This window comes from Phalacrocorax aristotelis, chromosome 4 (genome assembly GCF_949628215.1).
Source record: "Phalacrocorax aristotelis chromosome 4, bGulAri2.1, whole genome shotgun sequence".
Taxonomy (NCBI): domain Eukaryota; kingdom Metazoa; phylum Chordata; class Aves; order Suliformes; family Phalacrocoracidae; genus Phalacrocorax; species Phalacrocorax aristotelis.
Window position 1 is genome coordinate 48,255,329 of NC_134279.1, and position 15,017 is coordinate 48,270,345.

At 40.5% G+C, this 15,017-nt stretch overlaps 1 protein-coding gene across 2 annotated transcripts in view; it reads left to right on the plus strand.

Moving 5' to 3' along the window:
* Positions 1–15,017, plus strand: part of SNX25 (sorting nexin 25) — a 91,909-nt gene that overhangs the window by 68,534 nt on the left and 8,358 nt on the right. Inside the window, exons 10-14 of one of the 2 annotated variants that reach the window (XM_075091250.1) lie at positions 13–168; positions 3,868–3,999; positions 8,656–8,796; positions 9,390–9,503; positions 10,028–10,192. In XM_075091250.1, the coding sequence (XP_074947351.1) occupies positions 13–168; positions 3,868–3,999; positions 8,656–8,796; positions 9,390–9,503; positions 10,028–10,192 (708 nt within the window). The remainder of the gene's footprint in view (positions 1–12; positions 169–3,867; positions 4,000–8,655; positions 8,797–9,389; positions 9,504–10,027; positions 10,193–15,017) is intronic. The other variant, XM_075091251.1, reaches the window with a different exon arrangement.

Below are 15,017 nucleotides of genomic sequence, written 5' to 3' on the forward strand. Positions count from 1 at the left end.
CTCTATTCTTAGAGCCAAGGCTGTGAAGAAGCTACTGAAGAATGCAGCACAGGAATTAATGAACAGGCCAGTTATGCTGTAAATAAACTTCGCCAGCTAAATGACAAGCTTGAGTATAAGAAACAGGCTCTAAATTCCATATGTAATTCACCAAAACCTGACAAAAAGGTAAGTGTCTTTAGACCATTAGCATCTTCGGTCTTTTTTATGTTATGTATGTTTTTGTGTAATATCCTGTTGTTTCGGGCTCTTTTTGGACTGGTCAGATTGCTATTTCAATCAGCCTGTTACAGAAAGTGAAAACACAGCTTAGTTTCGATTGTTTATTTTTTCAATTTTTTTTTTAAAGCTAATGTTACTAAAATTGCAAATATGATTTATATTGCTTCGTTTGTCATAGAATAATGACCTCCATCCCAAGTGGTCTTGCTGCTTTGTCGGTGGCATATAGTGTTTCTTCCTTACATCTCTACCCACCTATATCTGTATAACACTTTATGGCAGCTGGTTTCATGTCCCTGCCGCATCTGCAGCACTGCAGCGAGGGATGTGCTAGTTAACTTCTGCTCCCTCTGCTGGCTTTGAAATAGCACCGCAAAATTTCATAATCTACAGCTGTGACTGGCTTGCTCAAATAAAATGGGGAAAAAAAACCCTCCAAACCTATAAAAGTGACTGATTTCCTTTTTAAGGAGCTAGGAGAAATCTGCAGGGCATGCTTTCATTAGACTAAAAATTCTGGGGATGTAATTCTTTGGCTCTCTGTGCGTGGATTTAAAAAGAAAATAAATAAACAACCCTCTTTTCCTTTGCAAAGTGCAACAGTTAAGCAATCCAAGAACACGTTCAGGCAGAAGCAAGTGATTTGCATTTGGCTTAGGCCAGCTCATTTGCATTGCTACTGAGGAAAATATTACAGGACTGCTGTTCAGAGGCAGCTGGGCCGAGCTTTTTAGGTGTAATGAGATTGGCTGCAAACGGTAGACAAGTGGGTGAGACAAGTAGCCAAGGCATCTTCCTAAAATGGCTTTCTGCTATGGACGGCCAAAGTGTACCCGGGCATTAGTCATTGCTTGGGACCTGGGTTCTTCGCACGTTTGTTCCTTCAGTCAGGGCGAGTGCTACGATGCTGGTCTGAGTAGAAGTTGACACCCTGCTCATTCTCTGCTGCCACAGCTCTGGGGATAGTTACCTCTAAGAGAAGAATGTGGACAGGAGTGTCTGAGGCCACCCTGGCTAGCTTCATTCCCTCTGCCCCTTCCTCATCCCCCTTCTGCCAGAGGTTACTGCAGACAACTGGAAATGTGTCCACCCCAGCAGCTGTTCTGGGGTGTGCTGCTTACAGCTGCTCCGCTGTGTGTGTTCGGAGTGGTAAGAGCACAGATGTGTCCCTTTCTTTTTTTTTCGTTTTTCTTAATACCTGTATTATTGTAGTACCATTTACCTGTGGAGCTTTTAAATGGACAGTTAGGGTTGACAGTGTATGAGCACCTTGTCCCAGGGACTTTATTATTTTCTCCTCTGGACATGGCAGGTAAAAATTTGCTTCTTGGTTATACGAAGTAAAAAACATCTCTGAATTCCAGTTTTGTGCCTTATGAAGGGGAATATCATACACATTTTGCATTACATTTTTTAACCTCAAGCTGTTCCTGGGTTGTTCGTTTTCTCCTTTTGAAACGCCTTTTCTGTGAGACCCATACAAAACATGTATGTACATCTTTAGGTGGCTTCTAGCACCGTGCAACTCAGATGCCAGTCAGTCAAGGAAGAAAACTGCTCATTTGAGTTGTGGATGGAATGCTGCTAGTTTTAAAAGAAAATGCTCTGTATGGAGAAGTCTTACTTCAGTTCTTTCTGTGGAATATAAAGAGTAGCAACGATGACGTGAAAAGATGGCAAGCAGTCTCAGGCAGCGTCTCTGATGTACACGGCCTGCTGCTGTAGAAGGTAGCTTGATCTTTGGAGGTCTGTGACTGTGGTGCCACCTTCAGTGTGTGTCTCATGACCGAAGCTCAGCGGCTGTCTCCCTTGGGTCTGTGAGTGCAGTCTCATGACATCCTGTGCAACCACAGTAAATGTGCAGGGACCACATTCTTTCTAGGGTTCAAACTTGTCCTCCTCAGTAGCAAAGCAAAACCTTGAACCTTCCCAACCCAGAGCACTTTCTAGTGCTTGGTGCTTGCTAAGCCTCATTTTGAAACAAAACTGAGTGACACAATTATTGGAAGTAAATGGGACTTTACTGAACAGAAAAATCTGTCCGCCTCTGACAGGAATTATGTGGAAGCTGGAGGGGTTTTATGTTAACTTCTTCAGATCTTTCATACTTTCAGGTGGACCTGTACCAGGATTGAACATAAAGCTCTCTTTGAGAAATTGTAAGAGATGCTCTTGTAACCAACAAGGTTTTAAGTTAAACATTTGTACCACGGGCAAAAAGCTTTAGAAGTGCAAAACAAGTACTAAACAAAAGTGTGTGTGCTTGTGTATGTGTGAGTTAGGCCGTACCATTTATTTCTGTAGCATTACAGTTGTAATTTTTTTTCTTTGATATGGAAGTACTATATAACTAAACCTTTTTATATTGTTGCGTTCACGTGGATGTACCACTTGTATGTTCCCTTTGCATTCTTGAGAAACAATAGCTATATTCTTTCTATACCTCAGCTCCTGGGGAGGCGAGGATTGTACCCCTTTTAAAGTAGTGGGATTTTCCCTGTATTTTTTTCTCCTAAAACAGTCTTTGTCTTTGAAAATATATACATATTTGAAACAGAATAATAAAATGGATCCAGCATTGTTATGAAGTCTCAGTATTTGTTTTATAAGCATAGCAGCTACTTACTTATGATTAAACCTATAAATTCTTGCGTATTTATCAATTGTTCCTGGATGCCACTTATAGGAATCTGGGTAAGGGGACTGCAGAGCAATCTGTATGTCAATAGTACATAAAATACAGAGTTATTCTGAAGGTTAGGTATATACTAGAAGGTTGTTATATAGCTGTCATGTAGATAATATTCCACATTTTACATGAGACAAGAATTCTGAAAAAGAATTACTGTAGCTCTGTAGAATGTACCACTTGTGATGCAAGTCGTACAACTAAGGCTCTTAAATTTGGCTGTGGTATATTATATTTAAAAAAAAAATGTCAGCTTCTTTCACTGTGTTTCTAATGTCACATCTTAAGTATACTTCCACCTTTGCTTATCGTACTGTCTCCTGGCAGTATGTATGGTTACGTATTTTTTGCTGATGCGATGAGAGACACTATTTCTCCTTTATGAGTTTGTGATGGTGAGCTGTGTCTTTATGAGAACATCTTTTTAAATGTGTGCTTTCCACAATAATAAGTTCTTCCCTTTCCAAAACTAAAATGAATTAAGTTGTAACTTCCTGAGTGATTGTTAACATAGAAATTCTAGAAATGAAATTATTCCCAGGTTCTTTGGTCACATGATGTGTATCTGAAAACAGTAAGGAGGGTGTCTTCAGTAATGCGTATTTCAATAATTGCAGTTTCAAGTTTGTATAAAACATGTGATGTGTAATACGTGTATAGTGTATAATCTTATCTAAAGTGCCTTTTATGTTGACAGTGTGACAGTAGCATGTCCTTCTAACTTCTTTTATATTAGTATTGGGGTTGACTTTAAGGTGACTGTGTATTCTATAAGTTTATATGAGGCATCATAGATTCTCTCATGATTTGTTTTGTTTCCCTCATGATGTGAATTGTTCTTTCTCACCCTGCTTTTGTACCTTTTCTCCTTTCTGAATAGTGTCCCTAAAGACACAACTAACTGTGTTGCACAAGATTTTTCTTACCAATTGTAATCAATAAACTTTCCCCTGCAGATTGTTTCTAAGCTAAAAGATGAAATTTCTCTGATGGAGAGAGAGCACAGTGACCTTCAGCTGCACATTGCAAGAACGGACTGGTGGTGTGAGAATCTTGGCATGTGGAAAGCCTTCATTGTCTCAGGCGAGGTATGTTTGGGGGGAGCAGTTTATGGCTTTTTATCTTCTGGGTCAGTTCAAACTTGCATGAAAAGAATAAAAACCTGTGTATACTTATATCTTTGTGTACACTGTGTATACTTCGTATTTGCTTGGTCGGGGGGAGGAAACCCTAACCTCTTCTGAACTCCTCCTGTTTCCCCAGTGACTACTACGATGCGTATACAAAATTTCTAGTTCTCAGACTCTGTTGTAATGGAGTTAGAAAAATACCTATGTGTACACGAACTGGTTTTGGCACTGGGTAAAGTAATTTGCTATCTTAGGGGCATTGTTTTTCATGAGAACTGTCTCTAGTTATATTATCGTGCTGTCACACTCGGGTGCAGTAGTGTCTCTGTTATGTCTCAAAGATGCAGTACCTACACTTTTTGTGTTTTGTTTTATTATATTTAATGGCAGTACAGTTTCAAGGGACTATAAAACCCAGAAAGTGCGTGCTTTAGATCTGTAAGTTAAAGGAGAAGTTAGTCTCTTTTTTTTCCCAGTCTTGTTCTGCTCTTCCATTTGGGTTTAGGCAGACAATTGTTGAATGAATATGAAAAAAATTGTAATGGAAACAAAAAGTATTACCATCTCATAGCTTTCTGTTAACACTTGCCATGAAAGGAACTTAGCAAACACTTGTTATGTAGTAACTGTAGGCTCACACCATACATAAGCAATCATCTTGGCAGTATCACTCAAAGAATTAAAGATTAATTGGATCTCCACTGGCTTGCCTTCCTGTGCTATTAAGAAAATGTTCCTTAAATAAGCGTAAGTAGTTTCCTTCAGGTATTTTTTTCTTGGAAGAAAAAAATGTGCTGCTGAGTTTATTTGGTTGTGTTTTGAGCTCTAGCAAACTATTGATAGGTCGTTGAACTCATTGTCTGTAAAAGAAGATATAAATCCAACGTCTTAAAAACTTCAGGTGCCATTTTAAAAAACAGATTGTCAATGTGTAAATGTCTGGGTTTATTTTTGTTTTAATGCTGTTCGCCGGTGACACGGCTGAGAACAGTGAGGCTCTTAAGTTGTCTTTAAAAGTTCTCTGTAGATTTTGAAGTCTGGTTTTAAAAAAAAACAGAAATACTGTGTGCAGCAGAACTGCAGAACAGCAGCTTTCTGGTAAGGGGCACCATAGAGAACTGCCAAACATCTCCCTTCTTATGAGAAGGTGGTTCGGCTAAATAAGAGGGTTGGGAGAGGCTTCTAATTACTTGCTGCCTTAACTATAACTCATGAGCAGTAATGGATTAGATAATTAAATGTAGGATTGCATTAATTGCGCTGTTTGCAGCTTTGTGCTTCAAAGGGTAGGCTGGAGAAAACGTTAATGTTGTAGTTATCCACGTTAATTAATTGCTCGGGAATGTTCTGGCTGCAGCTGATGATTTCGAGGGGTGTGGATATCTGCAAAATACACAGTTGCTAATTCTAGCATATAGCTCTGATTTCAGAGAGAGAAAAACCTGGTGGCTCCATGTTTTTTGCAAAAAAAGCTTAGTAAAAGTAAATTTTGCTATAGAATTTGTACTAATGCAGTTAATAGATAATGCATAAAAAACTAGAATTACTTAAGACTTGAGAGAAACTTTGTGTCCAAACTGTTGTTTGTACTCTCTTAGCTTGAATCTTTCAGTCTTTATAGTTTTGAGTCCTATAAATGCACTAGCTGTGTGTGTGAAATATATATGTTTAAAAAAAACAGTATAAAGGATATAACCTACAGGTCTCTTTTGGTAACTGATATTTCTGATAAAACCATCTTTGGAGAGTCAGTGTTTTGTCTGGTTGGCAGATGTTGAAAAAATGACAGTGGGGACATGCAGAAGGAGGGGCTCCCATGATAACTCATCTAATTCTGAGTCACTTCCCCATGACAGGTATATTCCCCCCATACCAGCAGCTATAAAACTTAAAGCTACGTAACCTGACCTGCTCTACTTTAATGGGTTTGGCCTTGTATTGTTCCTTATTGTAGCAGATGGTCTGCTTCCTCTGTCCAAAGAAAGAAGAATGTTTTGGAGCATAACATCTTTTTACAAATATATTGCTTTCATAAGGAATGGAGTTTGTAGATTTGAATAAGGTGAAAAAATAGCTTGTCCTATGTATTTAAATTTCTTGAAATTTAGGATGTTTATGCTCAGTGGAAGTTAAGTAAATTAGCTTCCTGTGAACTGAGAACAGCGGTGTGCCTGATATGCCTCCTGCATGGTCTTTCTAAGTTGAATAGGGACTTCTTTTTCTTAATAACAGTCTGGTTAGCCCCTATTTCACTGCTGCACAGCTTGGGTGGGCTGTTCCAGAGAGCTGCTCTGACTGAAGGAGGTTTCTGGTGAGTCATTCAGTTCTTCATTGGCTTAATGACTGGGCTAATTTTTGTTAATGTGTAATCATTCCTAACGGATGTCTGGACCAGCCCTTAGTGTTTCTAACAGGTGATTTAAGAGCTTTCCTTGGCAGCTTGTTACTCTACTGAACTATTGCAGTTTTTGCTAATGTTAAGTTTACATTTTACCTACTGCAGCTAGTAGCTGTAGCTTGTCCTGAGAAGTATTTAATATTTGTTCCTCACTTGTTTTTGCAAAATATCATTGCATGTTCCTTACTGTTACCACACCACACACCCTAGTAAGAGGTGCTCGCCTCTGGCGCGTGCCTTGTAGGTTTTATTAATGGGTGTAGGTGTGTCAACACCCTCATATCTCTCTCTATCCACTTTAGGATTTGTGCCTTACGGGGAGAAGGTACAAAAACAAATGCACAAGTACTTAAGCTGGTCAAAAATTTTGCTTTCTTAAGAAGATCCTGAAGGCTTTCAGATATTTATATGAGGGCATTTGGAGGGAGTTGTAATGTGTCTCCATCTAGTAATTAGAAATTAAATGATTTTGCACGTGGATCCTAACTTGAAAACAGGAGTACTTAGTCCTCCCATTTTGAGAATGTGCTTCCAGAGGGATGACTCTCTTGACAGTTACTGTTCAGGTGACCCTACACCCATGCAAATCCCTGCCCTGGGGACAAATGTGTAATGGAGGATGATATGCATGATTCAGATCAGCATTTTCAGCACTGATTTCCCAGTTTTCCAAAGCAGCTGCCAGGAAGTGTTTGTGAGTCACCTACAAACAACAATCCGATCTAGCTCAGGGGTAGACAGGGCAGGGACTGTTGCAGGAGATCCCAGTCCCTCTGTGCCGGGTCCCTCTGACCTACATTTTGGAGGCTACTCAGGCATCTCTTTCTGTGGTAGTCTGGCAGGAGAAAGGCAGTTCCCCCAATAGCTGTGCTGGGAACCAAGCACGCTTTCAGACATCCAGGCTGGTGCTTTGTATTCTGTCTGGGTGCTGCTGCAGCTTTTTTTTACAGAGAGATGTGAAACCTAGGCCTCAGATAGCTTTTCCAGTGGTCCATGTCCAGTTTTAGGGAGGAGTGCATTGTAGGGAATGTTCTCCATGTACAGCTCTGAACAGCTGTAAAATATGAAGATACGTTTTAGCTGTGTGTCATTTACAATGGTGATGTAGCCGCTTGTCAAATGATCAGTCACTAGCTTTAAGTGTTGTCAGGCCTTTACAGGCTTCTCAGAAAACGTGTCAATTATATGAATTGTAAAGATTATTCTTATTCTAATTGGATTGGTTAAGTATTCTTTTAAAAAAAGGCCCCAAAAGCTTAAAAATCATTACTTTTCTCAAAAAGATTGTGTGAGAGAGGTATTTTATAGTTACTTTTCTGTTATTTGCATGTATATTAAAACAGGCATTTGAGAGTTTGGCTTGGCCAAAAAAAACCCCTATGTATTTTATGCATTTCTTTATTTGCCTTTCCTAATCTATTTAGCTGTCTCCTTCAAATAAGTAAACAAAAATCTCTTACCGTTAGGACATAAGGGTGAAATTCTCGGTGGTTCATCAAGTTAAATAATATGGCCACACAGCTGCCATTGTCTCAAGAAAAATCACTTAACTTCTCTGCTGTAGTTTTCCCACTTGCACAATGCAGTTAATCGCTCCTCCTTCCTCTGGCTGTTGTACAGCTTGATTCATTACTACTTTTGTAAAGTTGTGAGCCCCTCAGAAATAAACACTGCATGGATACCATGTGTTCTGTGCGTGCAGAATAGCTGAAGTGAGTGGAGAAATTGCTCTGAGACAGCACCAGCTGCCACAGAGCCCAGCTGTAGAGCTGCTGTGCCTGGCGTGTGGGTGAGCCTCGGCACACGCACTGGGAAAGAAGGTTGGGAATAATGGGAGAACAGTCAAGAAAATGCAGGCAAGAGAGATGAAGTATTGGTAAGCAATCAGAAAGCTATGTGGTATGTGACTTAAAAACTGAAATAATACACACAGCTGTTTGAAGGAGATATGTATGAGGGACATTTGCTCATAGCCAGCAAAGCTGTATGTCAAGTGTAATAGTGGCTAGCTGGAGGACTGATTCAGGGCTGATGTAGCATTTTGGGTAAAGTTTAGTCTGTTAAGGGTATTGCTCCATGTGTAGCCTTTAAACTGCAAGAGAAGCATGGGACAGTGATGATGACTGAATGTGCAAGCCAGTCATCTGGCAGCCCAAATGTTCCACTGTTTGCTCTCAAAGAAGTATATCTTAATCTGATCTTTTCTTCCCCGCAAGGTTTTAGAAGAGAATGGAGAACAAGTGCCCTGTTACTCTGTCATGGTGAGTTTACAGGAAGTTGGTGGAGCTGAAACTAAGAACTGGACTGTTCCCAGGAAGCTCAGTGAGTTTCAGAACCTACACCGGAAGCTTAGTGAGGTACGAATCTCAGTTAGGGGAGGGAGACGATGCAAATAGCTAAAAGTTGTCGGAATGACGCTTGAAGAGCAGAAGACCAGATAAACATTTAATATTGCCAGTTTTTATGCCAGCCTTTTGGCTTGTAACCTTTTAGAGCTAGTTTTCTGTCTGCATATCTCTGGCCTCTGTGAGATGCTTATAAAACTTGTTTATAATGTTTTTATTTTAATAATGATTGTTTTAGTGGACTAACCCAATGTCAAAGTGGTATATGCTCTGCACTGTCATGCAAGAGCCTGCTTTAAAAACTAGATTTTTGTCTCCGGCTTCCAGGGAGGTATTAGAAAAGACAGCTTTTGAGGACAGAGAATATTTTCTTTTTCAGTGCTTTAACCTTTCTGCCTGATAAGGGATATGCAATGATGGTGGTGTGAAGGGAAAAGGGCTTTGATGTGTCAGCCCATAGTGGGTGACGGAGGTGTTCTTCAGGGTGCTGAGAGGGGTGTAGAAGGGAGATGAGAGTAGGAGTCTTTTCATTTCTGTTCTGAACCACCTGTTCATGTGTCTTTCTGCACATGTATGTTAAGCGAGCTCTCTCTTCTCCTACACAGTGTTTTCCATCATTAAAGAAAGTTCAGTTGCCTTCCCTCAGCAAGCTGCCCTTCAAATCCATAGACCAGAAATTCATGGAGAAATCCAAGAACCAGCTTAATAACTTTCTGCAGGTGAGAAAACAAAGACAAAACCAACAGATGTCTAAACAGGAGAACTGAATTGTGCCTCTGGAGTGAATGTTGTCTCTCTGTTGACTAAAGAGAGAGCCTAGAACAAATAGGTCAGATGTAATGTTTGACTCTGTAAATGTCAAAGTCGTCTAAAATGCCTGAAGTTGAGATTAGTTTGGCTGATAGTGACCATTCCTCTAGTGTTAATTTAAACTTTGATTAATTAAGGAATAGTAAATAATGAATCCTGTAATTGCCGCTTCTTAACCACAGCACTTTGCATTTCTTACAAAGTAGAACTTTTTTATTTAAAAAAGAAAGTTGTAAGATTAAAAACTTATTTCATACTAGTTTTCATACTTTAGAACTAGCTTCTTGAAGTATCTTTGAGACATGAAATTTTTTTCTTACTCTACCTCTGAGCCATGTTTTAATCTGTTTCATTGGGTGGCCTGACACATCTTGTTCCTTAACAAGAAATATTTAATTTACATGTGGTTTCTGTCACTATTTTTCTTTCATAGAAATTGCTCTCTGATGAAACACTCTGCCAGAGTGAAGCACTTTACGCCTTCTTGAGCCCATCCCCAGAGCACCTCAAAGTTATTGATGTGCAAGGAAAGAAGTCATCTTTTTCACTCTCCTCATTTCTAGAACGTCTTCCTGGTGATTTGTTTTCTCATCAAGAGGTAAGTGGTAGAAAAGTAAACTTCCTAAATTCAATTACTTAACCAAAGTGAGCAGGGAGAGCCATTAGCATAACACACATGAATGGCAGGTAGTATTGGAAGGCATTTCTAAAGGTCACTTTTAATTTACTTTAAGTGAACAAAGAGTCAGGAATAAGAGCTGTCTATGAATTTTAAAGGTGTTTATTAATACAATAAGTTTCCTGCCCTTTGATAAATATATATAGGCAAATGCAAATTGCAGTCCATATGGGATTGTTTACTTTTTATAGGAGAATTTCCCACTTCTTTGTGCCCTTGACATGCACATTTCGGAGGGTTTTCAACAGGTAAAAATTATTCTTGCTTAGGAAGCTTCTCTTGGCAGGGGGAACAGCTGTGTGTCCCTAATAATTCCTGGACAACTTCTGAAGCAAAGCTACTTTTGATAAAGAATTGTAGCAAATGGCACAGGCTCACTGAGGGAATCTGCAAATACAGGTGGGAGCCCATGTGGGCAAACCAGTTGGAGAATTTGATACCAAGCCAAAAAACATCATTGTCTTTCAAAAGGCAGTGAAGAATAGATCAGTAACTAAAATAGCTCATTGACTAAAATTGACCATAATTCCATGGTGCTCTATTCTGTGTGGTTCATGTTGCGGATGTACAGCCTCCAAGGAGCTGTTTCTGTTCCCCTTTTTAGTTGTACATTATATAAAATATTATATAAATATGCAATATTATATATAAAATAATTATGTTATAGTTGTCTGCCGTGGATGGGCCTTCTGCAGGATAGATGGAGTTTGGGGAACTTGTACAGTTCTAGTCTGTTAATAGGCAAAAAGGTGGTCTTGCGTCTCTCAGGAATAAGAAGCTCCTATATATTTTCATTTTTTAAAATTGCACTGTATTTGCACCTCGGTGCTGACTGCACGTTTCCCATTTCAGAGTAATAAATATAATGGAAGTTTGAGAAACGAATTTTACACTTCAGTAGAACTGCAGTTCTATAACCAGAAGTGCGTTCACTAAAATGACTGTTAGGTAGAAGCAGCATAAAAGCATAGAAGCATGAAGCTATTTGTATTTCGCTCTTTAACTGAAAAGCATCCTCAAGAAAAAAGCCAGACGGCATGTATTTTGTATTATGTGAATGTGTAGGAGGAGACAGGAAATATGGGAGAAGGAAAGGGAGTTTGTAATGAGAGTGTGTGAGAGAGGAGAGAGAACAAAGAAATTGAGCAGAAATGAAGCAACTGGTATTGAAAACCTGAAGGAAGTAGAGCAAAAATGCCCAGAGAACGTGCCAATGTCGGAACATAACTTCTTGCACAGTTTAAATGTAGTATTATTTCTTACTTGTTATTTGTGGGACTGGGAGCTTAATATTGATTAGACTGTATTATGCCAGGCACTGTGCAAATGCAGTCAAAGACCATCCTGCTTCACATCCACCTGCCCTCTCCTTTCCCTTCCTTCGCTAAAATTAAACATAAGAGACAACAGAATAGAGATAGAGGGAATATAGGAAACTGTTAGACTCTCTGAATCAGTATGGCAGATGTTTGTCCTAGTTTAAAACTAATGATAAAATTAAGTGGAGGGAGGGGAATTATGAGGCAGTCTGGGATCAGCTCTAATTTTTCTTGGACAACCTAGTCTTTTAGTGTGAGCTTTAGATCGGCTCAGTCTTGCCCAGTGATAGCATTTTGGATAATTTAGTAAAGCAGTTAAACTAGGGTTAAATTATTTGGTACAAGGTTGTTAATGAAGTTGTGTTAAACCACACATTACAAAGCTGTTACAGTTGTGGTCTCTCTGTAACTAAGAATTCCTAGTTTAGTTCGTACTTTGGACTTCGTAGAAGAGAATGCTCTCGTACTGCGCTCTCTTTGCCTTTTACGTCTCCTCTCACATTTCTCAAATAATGTGTAAGAGCAACAATATTACCTTGAGTGCTGTTTTCAGGATGAGATATTGCAGCAATTTCAGCTCCTTGGACAGGGCTAGCTTTAGAACATATTTCTTAGCTCTCCAGGCCAAAACCAAATGGGAGGAAAAAACACAGTTGATATCATCCAGAGGAAGGGCTTTCAGGTTTATGAACTGTTAATGGATAGGAAATGCACTGTGGTGTAAGAATTTACACTTCTCGCTGCATTTTTCTAAACGATAGGGGATTCACTGAACAGCAGAAAAATAGGGCAGGGACCTCAGAGAGGTCATTGGCTTTGCCCTCTTGCTCCAAGCAGACTCAGCTGTACCGGCAAAATTCATGTTTGTCTGATGTGTTTTTTAAACCCCTGATAGCTGGTGTTCTCTAGCCAAGCAAGGCAGTGTATCCCAGTCCTCAGCTACCTTCATGGTTAGAAACCTTTTCTTACTGTCTAACCTAAATCTTCCTTCTTTAGCCAGCTAGCTCTTGTCCTGTCTGCAGCAAGCACAGAAAAGTTTGGGTTTGGATCATCTCAGTTGTCAGGAGCTACTACTTTCCTTTTGTCTTCTTTTATTTCTTAGACTGAACAGTCCCAATTTCTCCTAGTTTTTGTTAGGTTATGTTTTATTTAGTTCTTATGGGTTTGCTCTGGATGTACCTGGTTATGCATATTTTTCCTGGAAATGTGGTGACTACAATTTGAAATACAATGCTCCCGCTAGGTTTTGCTATTCCCATGTATGAAAATAATTTTAATATATACAAACAGTGTTCATGCTTAAACATTTGTCTTTTCCACAGCAGTATGGCCCTGGGATTTTTTCTGTAGTCTTTTCAGTATCAATTGTTTCGTTTCCTGCATTTACACAGTGAGTTATTGCTGCTTTGCATTTGTCTTTATCAGACTGCACCCTGTGGGCTCACCTGCAAATTCAGTAAGCTTATTTTCCATTGTCTTGCTCAACTGCTCAATGAAAATATAGAACGATGCCTACTATGAAAAATTAAATAAAACATAATTTACTGAAAAATTAAAATAAGAAAGGGCCAAGAAGCGTGTCAACCAGAAGAAGATAGTGAGCAGGACTGGAGTTTTCTCTAGGCTGTGTCCCTGGAAAAAACTCTGTTCATTGTCAGTGAATTTGTGTGCTTGCATGGTAAGATGGGTAATGATTTATGGTTTCCTTTTGTGGTACTTCTCAGTATGGTGTGGCTTTTGTTTCCCTGCCTTTGGTCACAGCTTAGCCTATCATTAGCAGAAAGCTTTAAAAGCTGGGGACTCATGAAGCTGCAGAAGTCAGTAAACAAGGGAGTCTATCTGGACATTTACAGTGCACTTCAGTGCTGTGGGGTTCTTTGTTTCGTTTTGGTGGTGGTGGTTTTTTTTTTGTTTTGGTTTGGTCTTTTTTCTGGCTATGAGGAGAGAAGCAGCATCTCGAGCAGTGCTAGAAAAAAATGCCAAATGTGACATGGGAAGTGAAGGGTACAGGATATCTAACTGTTGTAATATGCAACACCATGGAGTTATTTATTTATAGACTGCTATGCAGCGTCATGCCTGGAGACTGGAAATGTGCCCAAAGTCAATGATGGGCTTAAGATGGGATTTGGAGGGTGTGAGGAAGGAATAAGACAAACTGATGTACAGCTGAGACACAGCAGGATACTCTCTGTATAGCAGAGTTCAAATGGCAGGCAAGGGATAACTGAAAGATTGTGACCGTAAGGCCAAGACAGACATCAAAATAATGCAGGGAATTAGAGCCATGAAGCAAGCTTTCCAGACTAGATGATGGGGGCAGGGGAGGAACGCCCAGTATTAGATGATGGAATGATAAGGGAGAAAGGAAGGCAAAGGAAGAGATGACGGATTTCTTTGGAAAACGGGTCCGAAGACAGAGAATCTGTCTGCGTGCCATTGCGCCCATTCCTGAACCAGAGGCTGGGGCATTGCACCTGCTTCGGTGGTGGGGAGGTCTGCCTCACTGCGACTTTGCCCTGAGCATAGGCAGGCAGGGGAAGATCCAGGAAAGCAAGGGGATGTGCTGGCTGCCATGAGTAATAGTAGGTGTTGTAGTCCTGATGCTGGAGCAGATCTTCATGACACTGAGAAACACCTGCTGTCTGCTCTCTAATCTTGAATAAATCGTACTGCCAAAACTGAGGTGGTTCAATCCATTCTTCTCCTGTGAGTCTATTCTGAGTAACTCTACTCCCTACTCCACCCTGAGCTTGGGTATCCTCAGGCTCAGGTCACTAAGTATCACCATATTATGTTTCTACCTGGGACTGGTACTTGTTAACGGTGCTTGTCTTTGCAGTGGCCGGTGGTTCTTCCACTGCTGGGTTTGGTTCCTGGCTTACTGCAAGGACAAATTGCGGGTGTCTGATCCCACTGAGTGGCTTCAGCTGTGCAAGGCACTGTCTGCTCTCCAGGGGAGCCAGCTACCTGCTTCTCCCTGTGCAATAACCAAAATTTCCCCCTTTCTTCCTAGCTGCTTGTGTTGCAAACAGCTCCAGCTGGCTAGCTCCCTGTTCTGGATGTCCTTCATGGGTGCTGTATCAGAGGAGGCTTTGCAATCACATTGAAAGGAGTGCCAGGTCCCTCCTTACAGCTCTCACCTGCTTCCTAGCAGTACATGGCTCCCACGTCACCTGCTTTCCCTTGCCCAGCTAGTGTTGGCAGGGCAATATAGGCAGTGAACCCTGCACATCTGGGGAGATCCACCCAACACTGGGGTGGTTACTGGGGCAGGGCTGCAGGCAGAAGATCTAGCAGTGGTGGTGACTCCAGCAGTGCGATGTCCTCATCACTCTTGACTGGTGGGAAGTGCAGTCCCTTTTCAAGATCCCTGATGAGGTTCCTGTTTGCCAGATCCTGCCAGCAGCAGAGTTGGTGGCTCT